The 13,475-nt window shown below is 53.6% G+C and overlaps 3 protein-coding genes across 10 annotated transcripts; all 3 read right to left on the bottom strand.

Annotated features, from left to right (window-relative positions):
- Vegfb (vascular endothelial growth factor B) lies at positions 1-4,945 on the bottom strand. 2 transcript variants are annotated; one of them, XM_052713772.1, is made up of 7 exons: positions 4,759-4,945; positions 4,197-4,239; positions 3,742-3,938; positions 3,480-3,553; positions 3,255-3,287; positions 2,808-3,043; positions 1-393 (listed from the first exon to the last, which is right to left on the bottom strand). In XM_052713772.1, the coding sequence occupies exons 1-6, from the start codon at positions 4,816-4,818 to the stop codon at positions 2,830-2,832; spliced, it is 621 nt and encodes a 206-aa protein (XP_052569732.1). In that variant the 5' UTR covers positions 4,819-4,945; the 3' UTR covers positions 1-393; positions 2,808-2,829. The 2 variants fall into 2 exon arrangements, with proteins under 2 accessions (XP_052569732.1, XP_052569734.1); XM_052713774.1 differs by having other exon boundaries at positions 2,808-2,942.
- A 366-nt stretch (positions 4,946-5,311) lies between these two features.
- Positions 5,312-10,006, bottom strand: Dnajc4 (DnaJ heat shock protein family (Hsp40) member C4). Of its 5 annotated transcripts, XM_052713769.1 has the most exons (7): positions 9,933-9,936; positions 9,523-9,636; positions 7,951-8,044; positions 7,246-7,430; positions 6,999-7,163; positions 5,606-5,692; positions 5,312-5,524 (listed from the first exon to the last, which is right to left on the bottom strand). In XM_052713769.1, the coding sequence occupies exons 2-7, from the start codon at positions 9,615-9,617 to the stop codon at positions 5,413-5,415; spliced, it is 738 nt and encodes a 245-aa protein (XP_052569729.1). In that variant the 5' UTR covers positions 9,618-9,636; positions 9,933-9,936; the 3' UTR covers positions 5,312-5,412. The 5 variants fall into 5 exon arrangements, with proteins under 5 accessions (XP_052569729.1, XP_052569727.1, XP_052569725.1 ...); XM_052713767.1 differs by lacking the exon at positions 9,523-9,636 and having other exon boundaries at positions 9,933-10,006; XM_052713765.1 differs by lacking the exon at positions 9,933-9,936 and having other exon boundaries at positions 9,523-9,925.
- A 342-nt stretch (positions 10,007-10,348) lies between these two features.
- On the bottom strand, positions 10,349-13,437 carry Nudt22 (nudix hydrolase 22). 3 transcript variants are annotated; one of them, XM_052713757.1, is made up of 6 exons: positions 13,359-13,437; positions 12,596-13,089; positions 12,016-12,114; positions 10,967-11,064; positions 10,742-10,835; positions 10,349-10,537 (listed from the first exon to the last, which is right to left on the bottom strand). In XM_052713757.1, the coding sequence occupies exons 2-6, from the start codon at positions 13,070-13,072 to the stop codon at positions 10,379-10,381; spliced, it is 927 nt and encodes a 308-aa protein (XP_052569717.1). In that variant the 5' UTR covers positions 13,073-13,089; positions 13,359-13,437; the 3' UTR covers positions 10,349-10,378. The 3 variants fall into 3 exon arrangements, with proteins under 3 accessions (XP_052569717.1, XP_052569716.1, XP_052569715.1); XM_052713756.1 differs by having other exon boundaries at positions 13,196-13,384; XM_052713755.1 differs by having other exon boundaries at positions 12,596-13,384.
- Positions 13,438-13,475: the final 38 nt, after the last annotated feature.

Raw genomic sequence — 13,475 nt, 5'->3', positions numbered from 1 at the left:
TAGTGCCTTCCATCTCTTTATCAGGATTGGGGCGGGGGGTCACAGTTACTGTAACAAAGCCCAAATCCCAGTATTTGCAGAGGTTTGGAGTGTTTGTAGTGAGGGGAAACAGAGCAGCCAGAAGATGCTCCCTAGACCAGGGTGTTTGGCCGAGCTGGTTCCCTGATCCCCCTAAGGGGAGATATGAGGTTCCTTGTCAGTTGTTAGATGGCAATGCTAGGAGACAAAGGCTGGCAGGAGAGCTCTCTAAAAGGTCCAGGTCCTGGGGCAGCTTCCTCCCAGTCCAAGTCGGTTCTTCTATGCTCCTGTCTTCTCCCACTAAGTTGGGGCCTATGAGGCAAATGGCCCTGCTGAGTCTGAAAAACATCTTGTCATTTTCGAGGCTTCCGGCACCTGGGGAGTGGAGGAAGGGATATTAGTGCTGGCTGGGGCTTAACTCCAAGCTCTTCTTTTATATTTATTCATTTAAAAAAAAATCTTCTTAAATGGACTGGAGAGATGGCTCAGTGGTTCAGAGCACTGGCTGTTCTTCCAGAGGACTCAGTTTAGTGCCCAGCACCCACATGGCAGCTCACAACTGTCTGAAACTCCAGTTCTAGGGGATCTGACACCCTCACACACACACACACATGCAGGCAAAAGACCAGTGCACATAAAAATAAGAAAACTTTTAAAAAAATTGGGGGGGGGGGCTGGTGTGTGTGTGTGCGCGCGTGTGCGTGCGTGTGTGTTATATACTTGTGGCTTGATCATCCTCCACCTTTATCCCTTTTGCCTGGTGTATGGTGTACACCTTTGATCCCAACACTTAGGAGGCAGAGGCAGACAGATGTATGAGTTCAAGGCTAGCCTGGTCTACAGAGCGTCCAGTACAGCCAAAGCTATGTAAAGAGACACTGTCTAAAAAACAAAACAAACAAGAACATATTTTGCTATTTTTACTCTTTTATGTGTATAAATGTCTGGCTGTATACGCACATGTATACAGGTGCCTGAGGAAGCCAGAAGAGGGAGCTGCAGCAGCTGGAATTGCGACCCTCAACCAAGAGGGTTCCGGACCTGTACTCAGTCTTCTGCAGGAGCAGCAGCATTCTTAGTCACCTCTCTCCACCCCCTCCACATTTTAACCTTTGGAGACAGGGTCACCAAGCGTGAAGCTGGCTGATTCTTCTATGATGCTTGGCCAAAAAATTCCAGGGTTCCTTTTGTCTTTGCCTGGGGGTCCAACACTAGGTTACAATGTATCTCTCTTACCTTTCTTCATGGAGTTAAGGATCCAAAGTCAGGTCTTCATGCTCAAATGGTAGATACATTGCCAGCTGAGCCACCTCTCCAGCCCCTATTATTTATTTGTTTGTTTGTTTGTTTATGGCATCATTTTTGTTTGTTTGAGACAACGAACAGTTTCTCTGAGTAACCCTGGGGTGTCCTGGAACTCACTTTGTAGACCAGGCTGGTCTTGAATTCAGAGATCCTCCTGCTTCTGCCTCCCAAGTGCTGGGATTAAAGGCGTGTGCCACCACCACTGACCAGCATGATATCTTTCCTATTGTGTATATGAGTGTTTTGCTTGCATACATATGTGTGCACTGCATGTACACCTGGTGTCTGCAGAAGAGGTATTGGATGTTCTGGAACTGGAGTTATGGATGATTATGAGCCACCATGTAGGTTTTGGAAACCATACCTGGATCCTCTGCAAGAGCAGAAAGTGTTCTTAACCACTGAGCCATCTCTCCAGCCCCTGTTTACTCATGTGGGCCAAGCTAGCTTCAAACTCACTATGTCACAAGGAATGACCTTGAACTTTTGAGTGCCACCATACCTGATTTCATTTGGAGCTCAAGATCAAACCCAAGGTTTCTTACATGCTACACAAGCATTCTACCAACTCAGTTACATCCCCAGCTCTTCTTTGTTATTATTGTTTGTTTGTTGAGAGCACTTTGATCTACAGCCCAGATTGTCCTCAAAATCTCTCGAGCCTCTCCCTCCTGAGTGCTGGGATTACAGGTGTGCACCACCATACCCAGCCTCTACCTCCTGAGTGCTGGGATTACAGGTGTGCACCACCATACCCAGCCTCTCCCTCCTGAGTGCTGGGATTACAGGTGTGTACCACCATACCCAGCCAAAGTTCCTTTTTGTCTTCTTGTGGGTTTGTTTTCTCAAGTAGCCCAAGCTGGCTTCAAACTCTCTCTGTAGTTGAGGTTGACCTTGAACTCCCAATCCTTCTACCTCCACCTGAGTGCCAAGATTCCTGGCATATACTTCTATGTCTGGTCCCAATCCTCTCAATGCATTTCTTTTTCCTTTTTTGAACCCTGTTTTCTCCTGATACTCTCTGGGGTCCTCCAGGGCCTGGCCCATATATCATAACCCCATGGAACACAGAAGGGCTACTTAAGCACTGTAAGCAGAGGCACATGGGGCTCCCATACTCCCTTGCTCTCTCACAGCCTATAAAGCGGAGCAAATGGGCTTCTGTGGAGACATAAAGCTCTGCAAATTGAACAAAGTCTTCTTTAGTTCCACTCCAGGAGATGGCTGATTGCTCAGAGATAAGACCGGATGCCCCTATCACAGTGCTCAGCATCCTTTACTGGTGGTGGCATCATCTCTCCCACTGTCTGACTTGTGTGTCCGAACTTGAGCTGTGTTTTTGTTGATCTGGTTGCTAGCAGATGCGCAGTAAATGTTTAACACATGCACCTGGCTCCTCCTTCCCTGGCCTTTCTCCCACTGGCAGGCTCACCTGGACCTGCTCCAGGACACAGCCTTGCTGTGCCACCCCATAGACTCCTCACCTGCAGGTGTCTGGGTTGAGCTCTAAGCCCCGCCCTTGGCAACGGAGGAAGCTGCGGCGTCGGCAGCGGCAGCGGCAGGTCCGGGGGTCAGGGCGCTGACGGCGCTGGGTGCAACGTGGGCAGAGGGTCCTGGGGCTGGAGTGGGATGGATGATGTCAGCTGGGGAAGGTGCTCCCGGGGCAGAGTCCCAGCCCGGAACAGAGCGGGGCTGGGGACGGTGGTGGGGTATGGCAGCCCTAGGAGGAGAAGCGACATGTCTGGGGTGGAAAGAGTCTTCCCAGGAGCTAGGACTGGGACAGAATGCATTGATTTGGGGAGCATGAAAAGGAAGGGGTGTCAGGTGGGAGGAGAAAGCAAAGAGGAGCTGCGGCCTCCTGGCTCACTTGTGTACCTCCCAACCTACCCATGTGCTCTCTCCTGGACCAGCAGCAAGTCTCAGGAACTCACCTATATGGCTTCACAGCATTCTCCTTTTTTGGTCTGAAAAATGAGAAAGAGAGAGAGGAAGAGAGGAGAGAGATAAGAGAGAGTCAGGAAACCCAAGCCTCCTGCTCCCTTGCCCCAGGATCCATGCCTACTTCTGGCTCTACTCTTAGCCACCTGGTCCCTTCTACTACGGTGCAGTCCCATGCCTGATACCCCCACCTCATGCTAGTTAGTCCTGGCTGGCACCTGCATTCACATTGGCTGTGTTCTTCCAGGGACATCTCCCCCAGCTGACTGCTCGGGTACTGGATCATGAGGATCTGTACTCAGGAGAATGAGGAAGAGATAGTGAGTGGCGGGGGGCCAGCAGAAAGACAGAGAAAGGGGATACTCATGGGCTAGAGGAAGAACGGCCAGAACTTCCCGCCTCCTGTGTATCTGTCTGGGCAGACCCAAGCCCCAGAGCACCATTGTCCCATCAACACACACGACCCATAGGCCCCAATACCTGCATTCGGACTTGGTGTTGCCCAGTGGGCACACATTCCAGGCCGTCGTCAGGGCAGCAGCCACCACAGCGCTGCACGGTCACACAGCTGGGCACTAGTTGTTTGACCACATTGCCCATGAGCTCCATGCTCAGAGGCACCACCACCTCCCTGGGCTGGCATGTGGCACGTGCATAAACATCTATCCATGACACCGCTGTGGGCAGACCCAGATGGATTAAGTTCTTACCGGGTTTCCTGACACTGCTTCAAGCATGGAGCCTCTCTATGACCCTGTCACCACCACCCCAACCCTCCCTTTAAACCTGTCTTCCTCTGCCTCAGTTTCCTCATTTGGGAGAAATGGCATCTCCCAAAGGAGCTGGGATCACACAAGATGAGGGACATAAACTCAGGGCATGTGCCAACCCCTCTTAGTACTGGCTGGTGTCAAGTTATTGTTAACTACTATTACCTTTCTTCTGGTGGCTGGGGCCATCAAACTGGGACACAGGGGCCTGTGGGAAAGAAGATACCTGGGCCCAAGGTGCACTCTATAAGGGCTAGTCCTGTGTCTGTGTAAGTGCTCTGGCCCTGAGTCAGGTTTCTTGCTCCTTTCTGACATCTTTCCAGATTGTTCTGTTCACAGGACCTCGGCTCTAATTTTCCTTGTCCACTTAGCCACCTGGGACTTTTCCCTGGCCCAAGACCCACCAGACATACTATGGAAGTGGCACTAAACCCCAAGCCTCGGAGCTGGGCTTGTTTTAGGTCAGGAGCGAGGACAGTGGGAGGCAAACGAGGTTCCGAGGGTACTGAGGCAGCTCCGCCCCCCAGGAGCCCAGGGGATAGGGTGGGGCGGGGGAGTGGCCCGGGGGCTAGGGCTAGGGCTAGCCGGCCTGCACAGAGGGGCACCCAGGTTTATGCCCAGTTGGACCAGCGGATTCCCTCCGTAGAGGTAGCGGGCGCCTCCCTACTTCCGCCAACCTTGAGAGGGCACCGCGGGCGGGCAAGCTGGACGTGGTGGACGCACATACCTGGGTGCGGGCCAGCTGCAGCAGCGCGGCGAGCAGCAGGCGGCGGAGCAGGGGGCTCATGGTGCCCGTGGGAGCCGCGCGCCGGGGGGGCCCGCATAGCCCTAGCCTGGCGGCGCGGGGGGCGGCGGCAGCCAGAGCCCCATGGCGCGGGCCCGGGCGTGGGGACCCGGGGCCCGGCGCGGGGGGCGGCTCCTCCGCAGCCCCCTCCCGAGCCCTGGGCGCAGGCAGCGCAGCGCAGCGCCGCGGCGGCGGCTGGAGGATCGGGATGGGCAGGCGGCTGGTGGTGGTGGCGGGGACGGCGGGCGGCAGGGACCGCAAGGGTGGCAGGGGGCCTGGCCGGGGCTGGCGGGCTGGAGGCTCATGTGACCTAAACAGGCGCTCCCCACCGGGCTGCGGGCGGAGGCGGGGCGGGGGCGGAGCTGGTCCCCTCCAAACGCCCCCTCCGGCTGCTGCAGGGGAAAGGGGACGCACCGCTCAGGAGGCCGGGCTCCGGGGTCGCTGCACCAAGAGGTGAAGGGTGAGGAAATGTGTGACCTGAAGGACCGAGCCAGACAAGAGTCTGAAAATGAATTTATTGCACGTGTTGTGGGAAATGTGTAGTCCTGGACAAGCAGCAAAGAGAGAACCAATGCGAGTCCCACCAAAGTGAGCCCCTCAAGGGCTGCCGTCCTGGGGCACAATCCCAGGGCCTTCTGGAGGCAGGGAGGGTCCATTCCGAGGCTTCTGCCTCTGCTGGCGCTCCTGCTGAATCCTGGCTCTGTTGGCCCTGGAGAAAAGATAGATAGGGCAGGAATCCTGACGGATGTTTCTGGGGCAGGGAGCGAGGAAAGATGGAGCAGTGACAGACCTGGCCCTCGCCCTTGTATCATTGTAGATGGCTGTGATGATCCGATCCTTTTCATCCATGAAGCTCCGGTGCACCTGCTCCAGCTTCCTGTGAGGGAATTGCAATTAACCCTGGTTCTCCAGACTCTGCTGTCCCTGAAGCCCTGGTCCTCAACCAGGCTCTAGAATCTCCCACACAACTTCACATCTCCCCTCCTACCAGACAATCCTGTGATAAATTGGGGGGAAAGGGGCACAAGTTGGGTGGTGGTGGTGCACACTTTTAATCCCAGCACTTGGGAGACAGAGGCAAGCAGATCTCTGTGAGTTCGAGGCCAGCCTGGTCTACAGAACGAGAATGAGTTTTAGGACAGTCTGGGATACACAGAGAAACCCTGTTTCGGGGGTGGGGAGGAAGGACACCAAGTGGTCCAGGTCAATGCAGGGCTGAGTGGTACCCTAAGTCCCTGGCTAGCTTGTGAAGATTGGTTAAACAAGTCTGAAATCAGGGTGCCCCTCCCAGGAGATTAGAAAGGGGACGTATTTCTCTCATCTCCATTGCTGAACTAGGCAGTACTGGCAGTGGGCACCATCCTTTGGGTTTCTGTGCTACAGAAATCTGGAATTACAGCATGCATGAAGGAGTGGGGTGAGCCCCTAGCTGTCAGCAAGGGCTGTCTCTGTCACACTGCCCTTGTCCTCCTCAATCCCGTCTGCTTTCTTTCTATATTGAAACAGAGTTTAATGTGGCCTAGGCAGCCCTCAAATTCAGTAATGTAGCCAAGGACAACACTGAACTTAAGAAAGGGAAAGATTTCTTTGTGTGTATGTGTGCATGTGTGTGTGTGTGTGTGTGTGTGTGTGTGTGTGTGTGTGTGCACATCTGTATGTCATGTGTGTCAGGTTTGCTTGAAGGTCAGAGGAGGGCATCAGATCTCCTGGCAGCTGTGGACTATCGTATGTGGGTGCTAGGAATTGAATTCTGCTCCTCTATAGGAGCAGCAAGCAATCTTAATCACCAAACCATTTCTCCAGCCCCCAAGCTTCTCATCTTCCTGCCTCCGTCTCCTGAGTGCTGAGATTCCAGGTACACACCACCATGCCTGTTTTATGACGTGCTAGAGAGAGAACCCCAGGGTTTTGTCTATGCCCTCCTTGTGCATCATTTTGGATGACTCTAGCCTCACCAACAACCAGCACCAAAGATTAGCATTCAAGTTATGAGAAACAAAGCAATTTTAGCCCTTTCATGCAATGCTGCCTTTACCCAGCAAGGCAAGGCTCCAAAGACTGATTTCACAAAGTTCTTAGCTTGAGAGAGACAAAGTATGTGGGTCATAGGCAGCTGTGGCTGGCTGGCCACAGCACTCTTCACCCACCCTCTGCCCAGTACCCCAGGAAGGATGGAGAGGCACCTGAAAGCGACATAGTGCAGGCCCATGCCTGCCAGCATGAGCAGGAGGCAGTACCCTAGTACCCGCTGGTTGTGTTTATGTTGCTGCCGCCTTGCCTCAGGCCCCTGTGGCCTCACAGTGTGAAACTGGGCCCAGTATTGTGCGTTGGGGGGTTCCCAGGAGCTGCTGAAGAACAAAAGAGCAGTGGAAAGATGAAGCTCTCTGGAAGGCTTCAGGGTGGAGATACCACGAGTCAGGACTACGATACCTGTGTGTCTCTTGGGTATACTTAGGCTGGGCTGTGGTCCCTGAAGATTTGGGGGGACTGGCTGAATGCAGCTGGTGGTCATAGTTGCGACGACTCTCCTCACGGCTGAGCACTCGGTAGGCCTCATTCAGCTCCACAAAGCGGCTATGCAGGGCTGGGTTCCCAGGGTCTCGGTCAGGGTGCAGCTGGGGTGAGACAGGGGTCCCCTTATCTCATTTTCCAGGTCCTTCCCAGGACCTATCCTGATGATGTCCACCCATAAAGACTGACATCACTCCCACAGACCTTGCCTGTGGGACACTGCCGCTCACTCACAGGCTTGCTGATCCCTCCCAAAGGCCAGAGAATCACAAAGTACAGACTCCTGTACTTTTCATCCAAGAAAAGCAACCAGATCTTTAGTTCACATCTGTGACTCCAGTTCTAGGAAGGTGGAGATAGGGGGACCACTGAAAGTTTGGGACACCAGTTTGGGCTACAGTGTGAGATCCTATCTCAAAAAAACAAAGAAAAAGAGACACACCAGAAGGACCCCTGGCCTTGCCAGATTCTTTCCTCATAGAGGATATTGAGTACCTCCTATCCATGCAGGTGGAAGGAATGTGCTACCAGCTAGAGATACAGACCTATCCCAGGAAGCTGGAGTGCCCCTGTGTCTGGCTCAGATCTCATCTTCCTCCCTCCTCACCTTGGGGACACCAATACCTCTTTTGACTTGGTGAAGAAAGCACGTTTAACCTCTTCAGCACTGGCACCAGGATGCACCCCCAACAATTCATAGTAATTAGTAGCAGCAGGCCTGTGGAGAGAAGCCCAAACCTGCAGACGCTTAGGAGACCATGGGGCACCGTTGCCCTGTCCTGCCATCCTCTCCCTGGGACACACCCTTAAGTTCAGTCACCAGGAACTGAAGTTAATCCCAAGATACATCTAGCCCCCAGATTACCCTTCCCTTTGGGTGATTCAGGAATGGTCAAGACTTCTCATTTTCAAAGTGTAGTCCTCAGACTCCTACACCACAGACCCAAAAGGGTTCTGCTGCTGCTTTTTTAAAAACAGGGCCTCACTAGCTTTGTCTGACCTGGAACTCCCTAGGCAGACCAGACTAGCCTTAAGCTCACAGAGCTTGCCTTTGCCTCCCAAGTTCTGGGCCTGGAGATGCATACCACCATCCTGCCACCATCCTGGCTAAAAAGCTTTAAAGATTTATTACTTAATTTTATGTATATGAGTGTCTGTAGGTATGTGCACCACGTGAATGCCTGGTGCCCCCAACAGGTCAGAAGAGTGTGGTTGTGAGTCGTCATGTTGATGCTGGGAATCAAAACTGGGTCCTTGGGCTGGAGAGATGGCTCAGAGGTTAAGAGCACTGGCCTCTCTTCCAGAGGTCCTGAGTTCAATTCCCAGCAACCACATGGTGGCTCACAACCACCTATAATGAGATTTGGTGCCCTCTTCTGGCATGCAGGCATACACGCAGGCAGAATACACTGTACATAATAAGTAAATAAATCTGAAAAACAAAAAAGAAACCACTGGGTCCTCTGTGAGAGTGGCAAGTGCTCTCTCTCTCTGAGCCATCTCTCCAGCTCCTGAAAACTTATTTAAAATAGCAGATTTGATGTAAGGTGGTGTCCACTTGTAATCCCAGCACTTGAGAGGTGGAGGCAAAGTCCGAGATTCATTGGCTAAATGCCTTGGCTATTAGTAAGTTTGAGGCTAGCCTAGACTACATGAGACCCTGTATCAAAAAAAAAAAAAAAAAAAAGATTTCCTCGTCTCTCATGCATGAGGTTCTGTGTTCCAGTGCCAGTACTGAGGGGGAAAAAAGATTTCCAGGTCAGGTATGATGGCTGTGCCTGAACTCCAAACTCTGGAGATTGAGTTTGGAGCCTTGCCTGGGCAACACAGGAAAACTCCATCTCAAAGGAAAAGGAAAAGGCAGATTCCCACCCCCCACTTTATTCCTCCTGATTGGGCGTCTCCAGATTCCAGCCCAGAAATCTAAATCTTTGTACCCAACCTCCCCTTTCCCAGAGTATGCACAGTGAAGCGAGGCAACATACCAGAACTACGGAAAGAGCACTGGGTTTGACCTGGGCTCCCATTCCCAATCTGTCACTTATCTAATCCCGGGGCTCTGCTCTTAACTCTTGATGCTTAGTGTCCAGCACTGAAGGTGAGGGTTATCTGGGACAAACCTCTAAAGGCACTTGACATATCATACAGAGACAACTATCTCAGAACAACACCGCCAAGATCTGGAGCTCAACTCACCGCTGCCCTGCGGCGGCTGTGAGAAGTCGGGTGGAAGGGCTGCGGGGCCACAGCCGGAATGGGCGCAGGGGCAGCAGGAGCACCAGGGACGGCATGATGACGGCGGGCGGGCAGCTGGGAAGGGGAGGTCCCCAAGAGGGGTGCATTGGGTCCCAACTGGGCCGGACTTCGGGTATCGGGGCAGAGGGAAGGAGCCTGCCTCAGTTTCCCACAAAGGCAGACTTAAGCAGATTGGGAAAGGCCTCTTTACTAAGAATCAGATGCTGGGGCCCTGACCCTTCTTCCAGCACTGGCCTCCAAGTCTGGACCACCACCAGCTCAGGACCGGGGACACCCCTCCCCACCTGCAGCGTTAGGGGGGCGTGCGAAGGAGGAGCCACAGCCAAGCCCCGCCTCTGTCCCCTACTCACAGGCTCCGCAGTTGCCGCCATTTCCTGCCCCTGTGCAGGCCCCGCCCCCGAGCTCTCATTGGCGTAAGGCTCAGGCCAATCACAATTGGGCAGGAAGCTGAGGACGTGCAGCAAAGGACCCGCCCCCGTGCGCTCATTGGTCTAGGGCGCCGGAGTCCGCGAAGCGGAAGCGCTGGGGTTCCTCCAAGGACCGCTGTCTACCGGTCCCGTTCCGGGCCTGGCCTCGAGGAAGGCCTCCCGCCCCGTCCCGCTCAGCGGTGAGGCGCGGTTCACATTCACCAAACGAGAGGGCCACACGGAGGCTGCGCTATGGGGCCCTTTGTTTTGTTTCCTTTCTGCCACGTGGTCAGCCCTTCTCACCCACCCCAGGTTCTCCCCGAGGATCCCAGATTTCAGAGAAGCAGCAGAAGCCAACGGAACCCAAGAATAAAAGTCCTTTATTGTCTTCAGAGCTGTAGTGATAGGGCTGGGACGCTAGGATTACTTAGGTGGGACTTCCCAGCACCCGACTGTAGAGTTGGATGGCGATTGTAGAGGAGGATGGCCCCTTTGGCTGAAGGGCAGAGTTGTGCCCACATCTCCGTCTCCTGCAGTCTCTGGACCCTCTGCGAGAAATCAGTGAGACCCAGACATCAGGCCCCTCTTTCTACTGGGACTGTGTCCAGCGTTGCTGAACCTCAGTACTCCTGTCCCTTAGGTAGGAGCCAAGCTTTGTGCCTCTGGAAACTAGGAGACCAGGGAGTTCTCTGCCTCACCCAGGTATCCTTTTCCCCCATCACCAGACCACCTTGAAAGCCTCAACTGCACACCTGTGTCTCCACAAAGATGATTCCTGTAGACTCGTGGGCCTCAGGTCCCCCATTCATGTAGTAACTCCTGACCTCCTCTGAAGTTAGGCTGCATCTGGACAAGAACATGAGGACGGCTTGGTGGGTGTCCAGACCTTACAGGAACCCTGCAGAACTCCAGTTGCCTCAAACCCACTCCATCCCCACCCGCCTCACCCAGGGTCCTGCACCCCAGAGCCCACTCACTGGACATAGAACTCTGCACTGGCTCTGCCCGCGCTGGTCTCATTGCAAGCGATGCCCAGTAACAGTGGCCGGCTCAGGGTGTGCAGTGGCAGGTTCACCTGTGGCAGGGAGTCCCACCTGTCAGGCTGACTTCTCAGTGGCCTGGGTTTTTGTTGTTGTTGGTTGTTGGTTGGTTTGGTGTTTTATATGTTTACTTTTGTTGAGACAGGGCCTCATGTAGCTCAGGCTAGCCTTAGACTCAATATTTAGCAAAGATGGCCCTGAATTTCTGATCCTCTGCCTTCACCTCCTGAGTGCTGGGATTACAGGTATGCACCACTGTACCTGTTTTATATGGTACTGAAGATCAAGGCCCAGGCCTTGGAGATGCTAGGCCAATGTTTCTCAACCTGTGGGTCGTGACCCCTTAGGAGGTCAACCTTTTCACAGAGGTCACTTAAGACCATTGGAAAACACAGATATTTACATTATGGTTCATAACAGCAAACATGTGAAAATTGTAAAAACTAGTAAAATTACAATTATGAAGTAACAACGAAAATAATTGTATGGTTGGAGGTCACCACCACATGTGGAACCACATGTGTTAAGGGTTGCAGCACTGGGAGATTGAGAACCACTGTGCTAGGCAAACAATCTACCAGCTAAACTGAGCTACATCCTCAACCCTCAATGGCCTGTGACCCTCAGCATTGTTTGTTTTGCTAGCCAAGTGCCCATTACACAAAATACAGGCTCTGGGTATGCTCATTCTACAGATGAGAAATGGAACAAATTGTCCAGGGAAGTTCTTTTACCCAAGTGAAGTTGATTTAGTAACCAAGACACTATTTTTCAGCAAGTATTGGAACAGACTAGACATTTTTATTGTTTCCACTGTAGGAAAGAATGTGAGGACCAAGGAATCATGGCTCCAGCATTAATGCCATGCTCTTTCTCAATGCCAGCTAGGCTCATGCAGACCCTCACTGCTGCCCAGGCCTGTGGATTTCTAGCAAATTCTACCCCTCACTCATGCCCATCATATGTCTGGGGCCCCTGTCACTCACCTCATCACATATCTCCTGTAGGACACTGGAGAAGAGTTCCTGGACCACCAGTTCCCCAGGGAGGTCCTTGTGTTGGGGGTTGCCACCAGAGCACAGGGCCTGTGAAAAATTTAGGCTCAGCCTTCATCTACACCGATTCCCACACTGCTTTTCCTCTTGTTGGCCATGGGTGCCTAGGGCAGACTCAGTGTGGGAGTCTTGGCAATCCCCTAACCCAGGCCCTCCTATTCCAAATAAACAATCAGAAGTCTAGCTAGGAAGGATTACATAAGGTGAGAAAAAACATCTCCCCCCCTTCAGTCTCTCCTCCCATGATCCCTAGCTTCCATAGGTGGGTTTCGGCTTAGATCTACAGCTGGGTCTCCCAAATGGCAGGGAGCACCTTCCTCTCCGGAGTGGTGAGAGTCACGGGCTGTGCTCAGCTGAGCCCATACTTTCTCCTGGACAGTCCTCTAGCAGGGCCGCAGCATGGGAGGAGGCTGCAGCCTCGGAAACACCAGGCCACTTTTCCCTTTAAGAGGCAATGAAACAGAACCAGGCGCTGGGACTTCGTGCCCTTGTACCCAGCCAGTCGTTTTACCTGAGGTTCAGGGTGCCCACCGGGCACGTCCACCAGCCCAGGTGCCTCGGCCACCTGCTGAGAGCGGCGCAGGAAGACAAGGAAGTCATCAGCTGTGACCAACGTGGCACCCACCCCCAGTGGGTCTGCCAGATAGGCTTGCTTGTCACCCCAATCTGTAGCTCCCTGCTGTCGCAGCCAGGAGGCCGAGCTGGACCAGTTGGTGCCCAGGAAGTCCCGGTAGGAAGTCAGACCCAGGTGCAGGAGCAGCTGTGGCCCAGGTGGGCTGGATGCCAGTGTGGCTGAGTGAAGGCGGAACTTGGGAGCATCAAAGATCCAGGGTTGGGTCTGTAGCCGGGTCTCCCAGATGGCAGTAATGGTCTTGTCTCCTCCAGGCAGTGGACGACGGTCATGAGCTGGGCTCAGCTCTACTGCTACCTGCTCCTGGGACAGTCCCCCAAGAGGGCACAGCAGCAAGAGGGACACCTCAGGGTCCATGGTGTGACAGGGAAGTCCTGGAGGAAGACACAGATGGCCATCCTGTCACTCTAGGGAACGAGCTGACCCTCTCTTCCACAGAAATCCTGACCGTGACCCTTCTGCAGATCCCTGACTACTTACTGCTTGGGCAGCGAGTATCATCCCACCAAGAGTCCTGAGCCCAGCAAGCTCCTGGACTCCTGCTGTCTCAAACCTGTAAAATCTTTGGGCATCCCTACCGCCCAGCAGCACTAGGAGCGCCAATGCTCATAGCCCCCAAACCAGGAGTCCTCCTACATCCAACCTGGACACGCAGGATCTCGGAGTTCACCGGTCGGCTTGGCCCCCCAAGCTCCACCTCTTTCCCCTCAAGCGGAAGTGCCCGCCCCTTCCCTTCGCGTCTTCCCATTGGCCAGTCCTT

Source organism: Peromyscus californicus, unplaced genomic scaffold (assembly GCF_007827085.1).
Source record: "Peromyscus californicus insignis strain IS unplaced genomic scaffold, ASM782708v3 Scaffold_4__1_contigs__length_199733344, whole genome shotgun sequence".
Lineage (NCBI taxonomy): Eukaryota > Metazoa > Chordata > Mammalia > Rodentia > Cricetidae > Peromyscus > Peromyscus californicus.
This window is presented reverse-complemented; position numbering and strand designations above follow the sequence as displayed.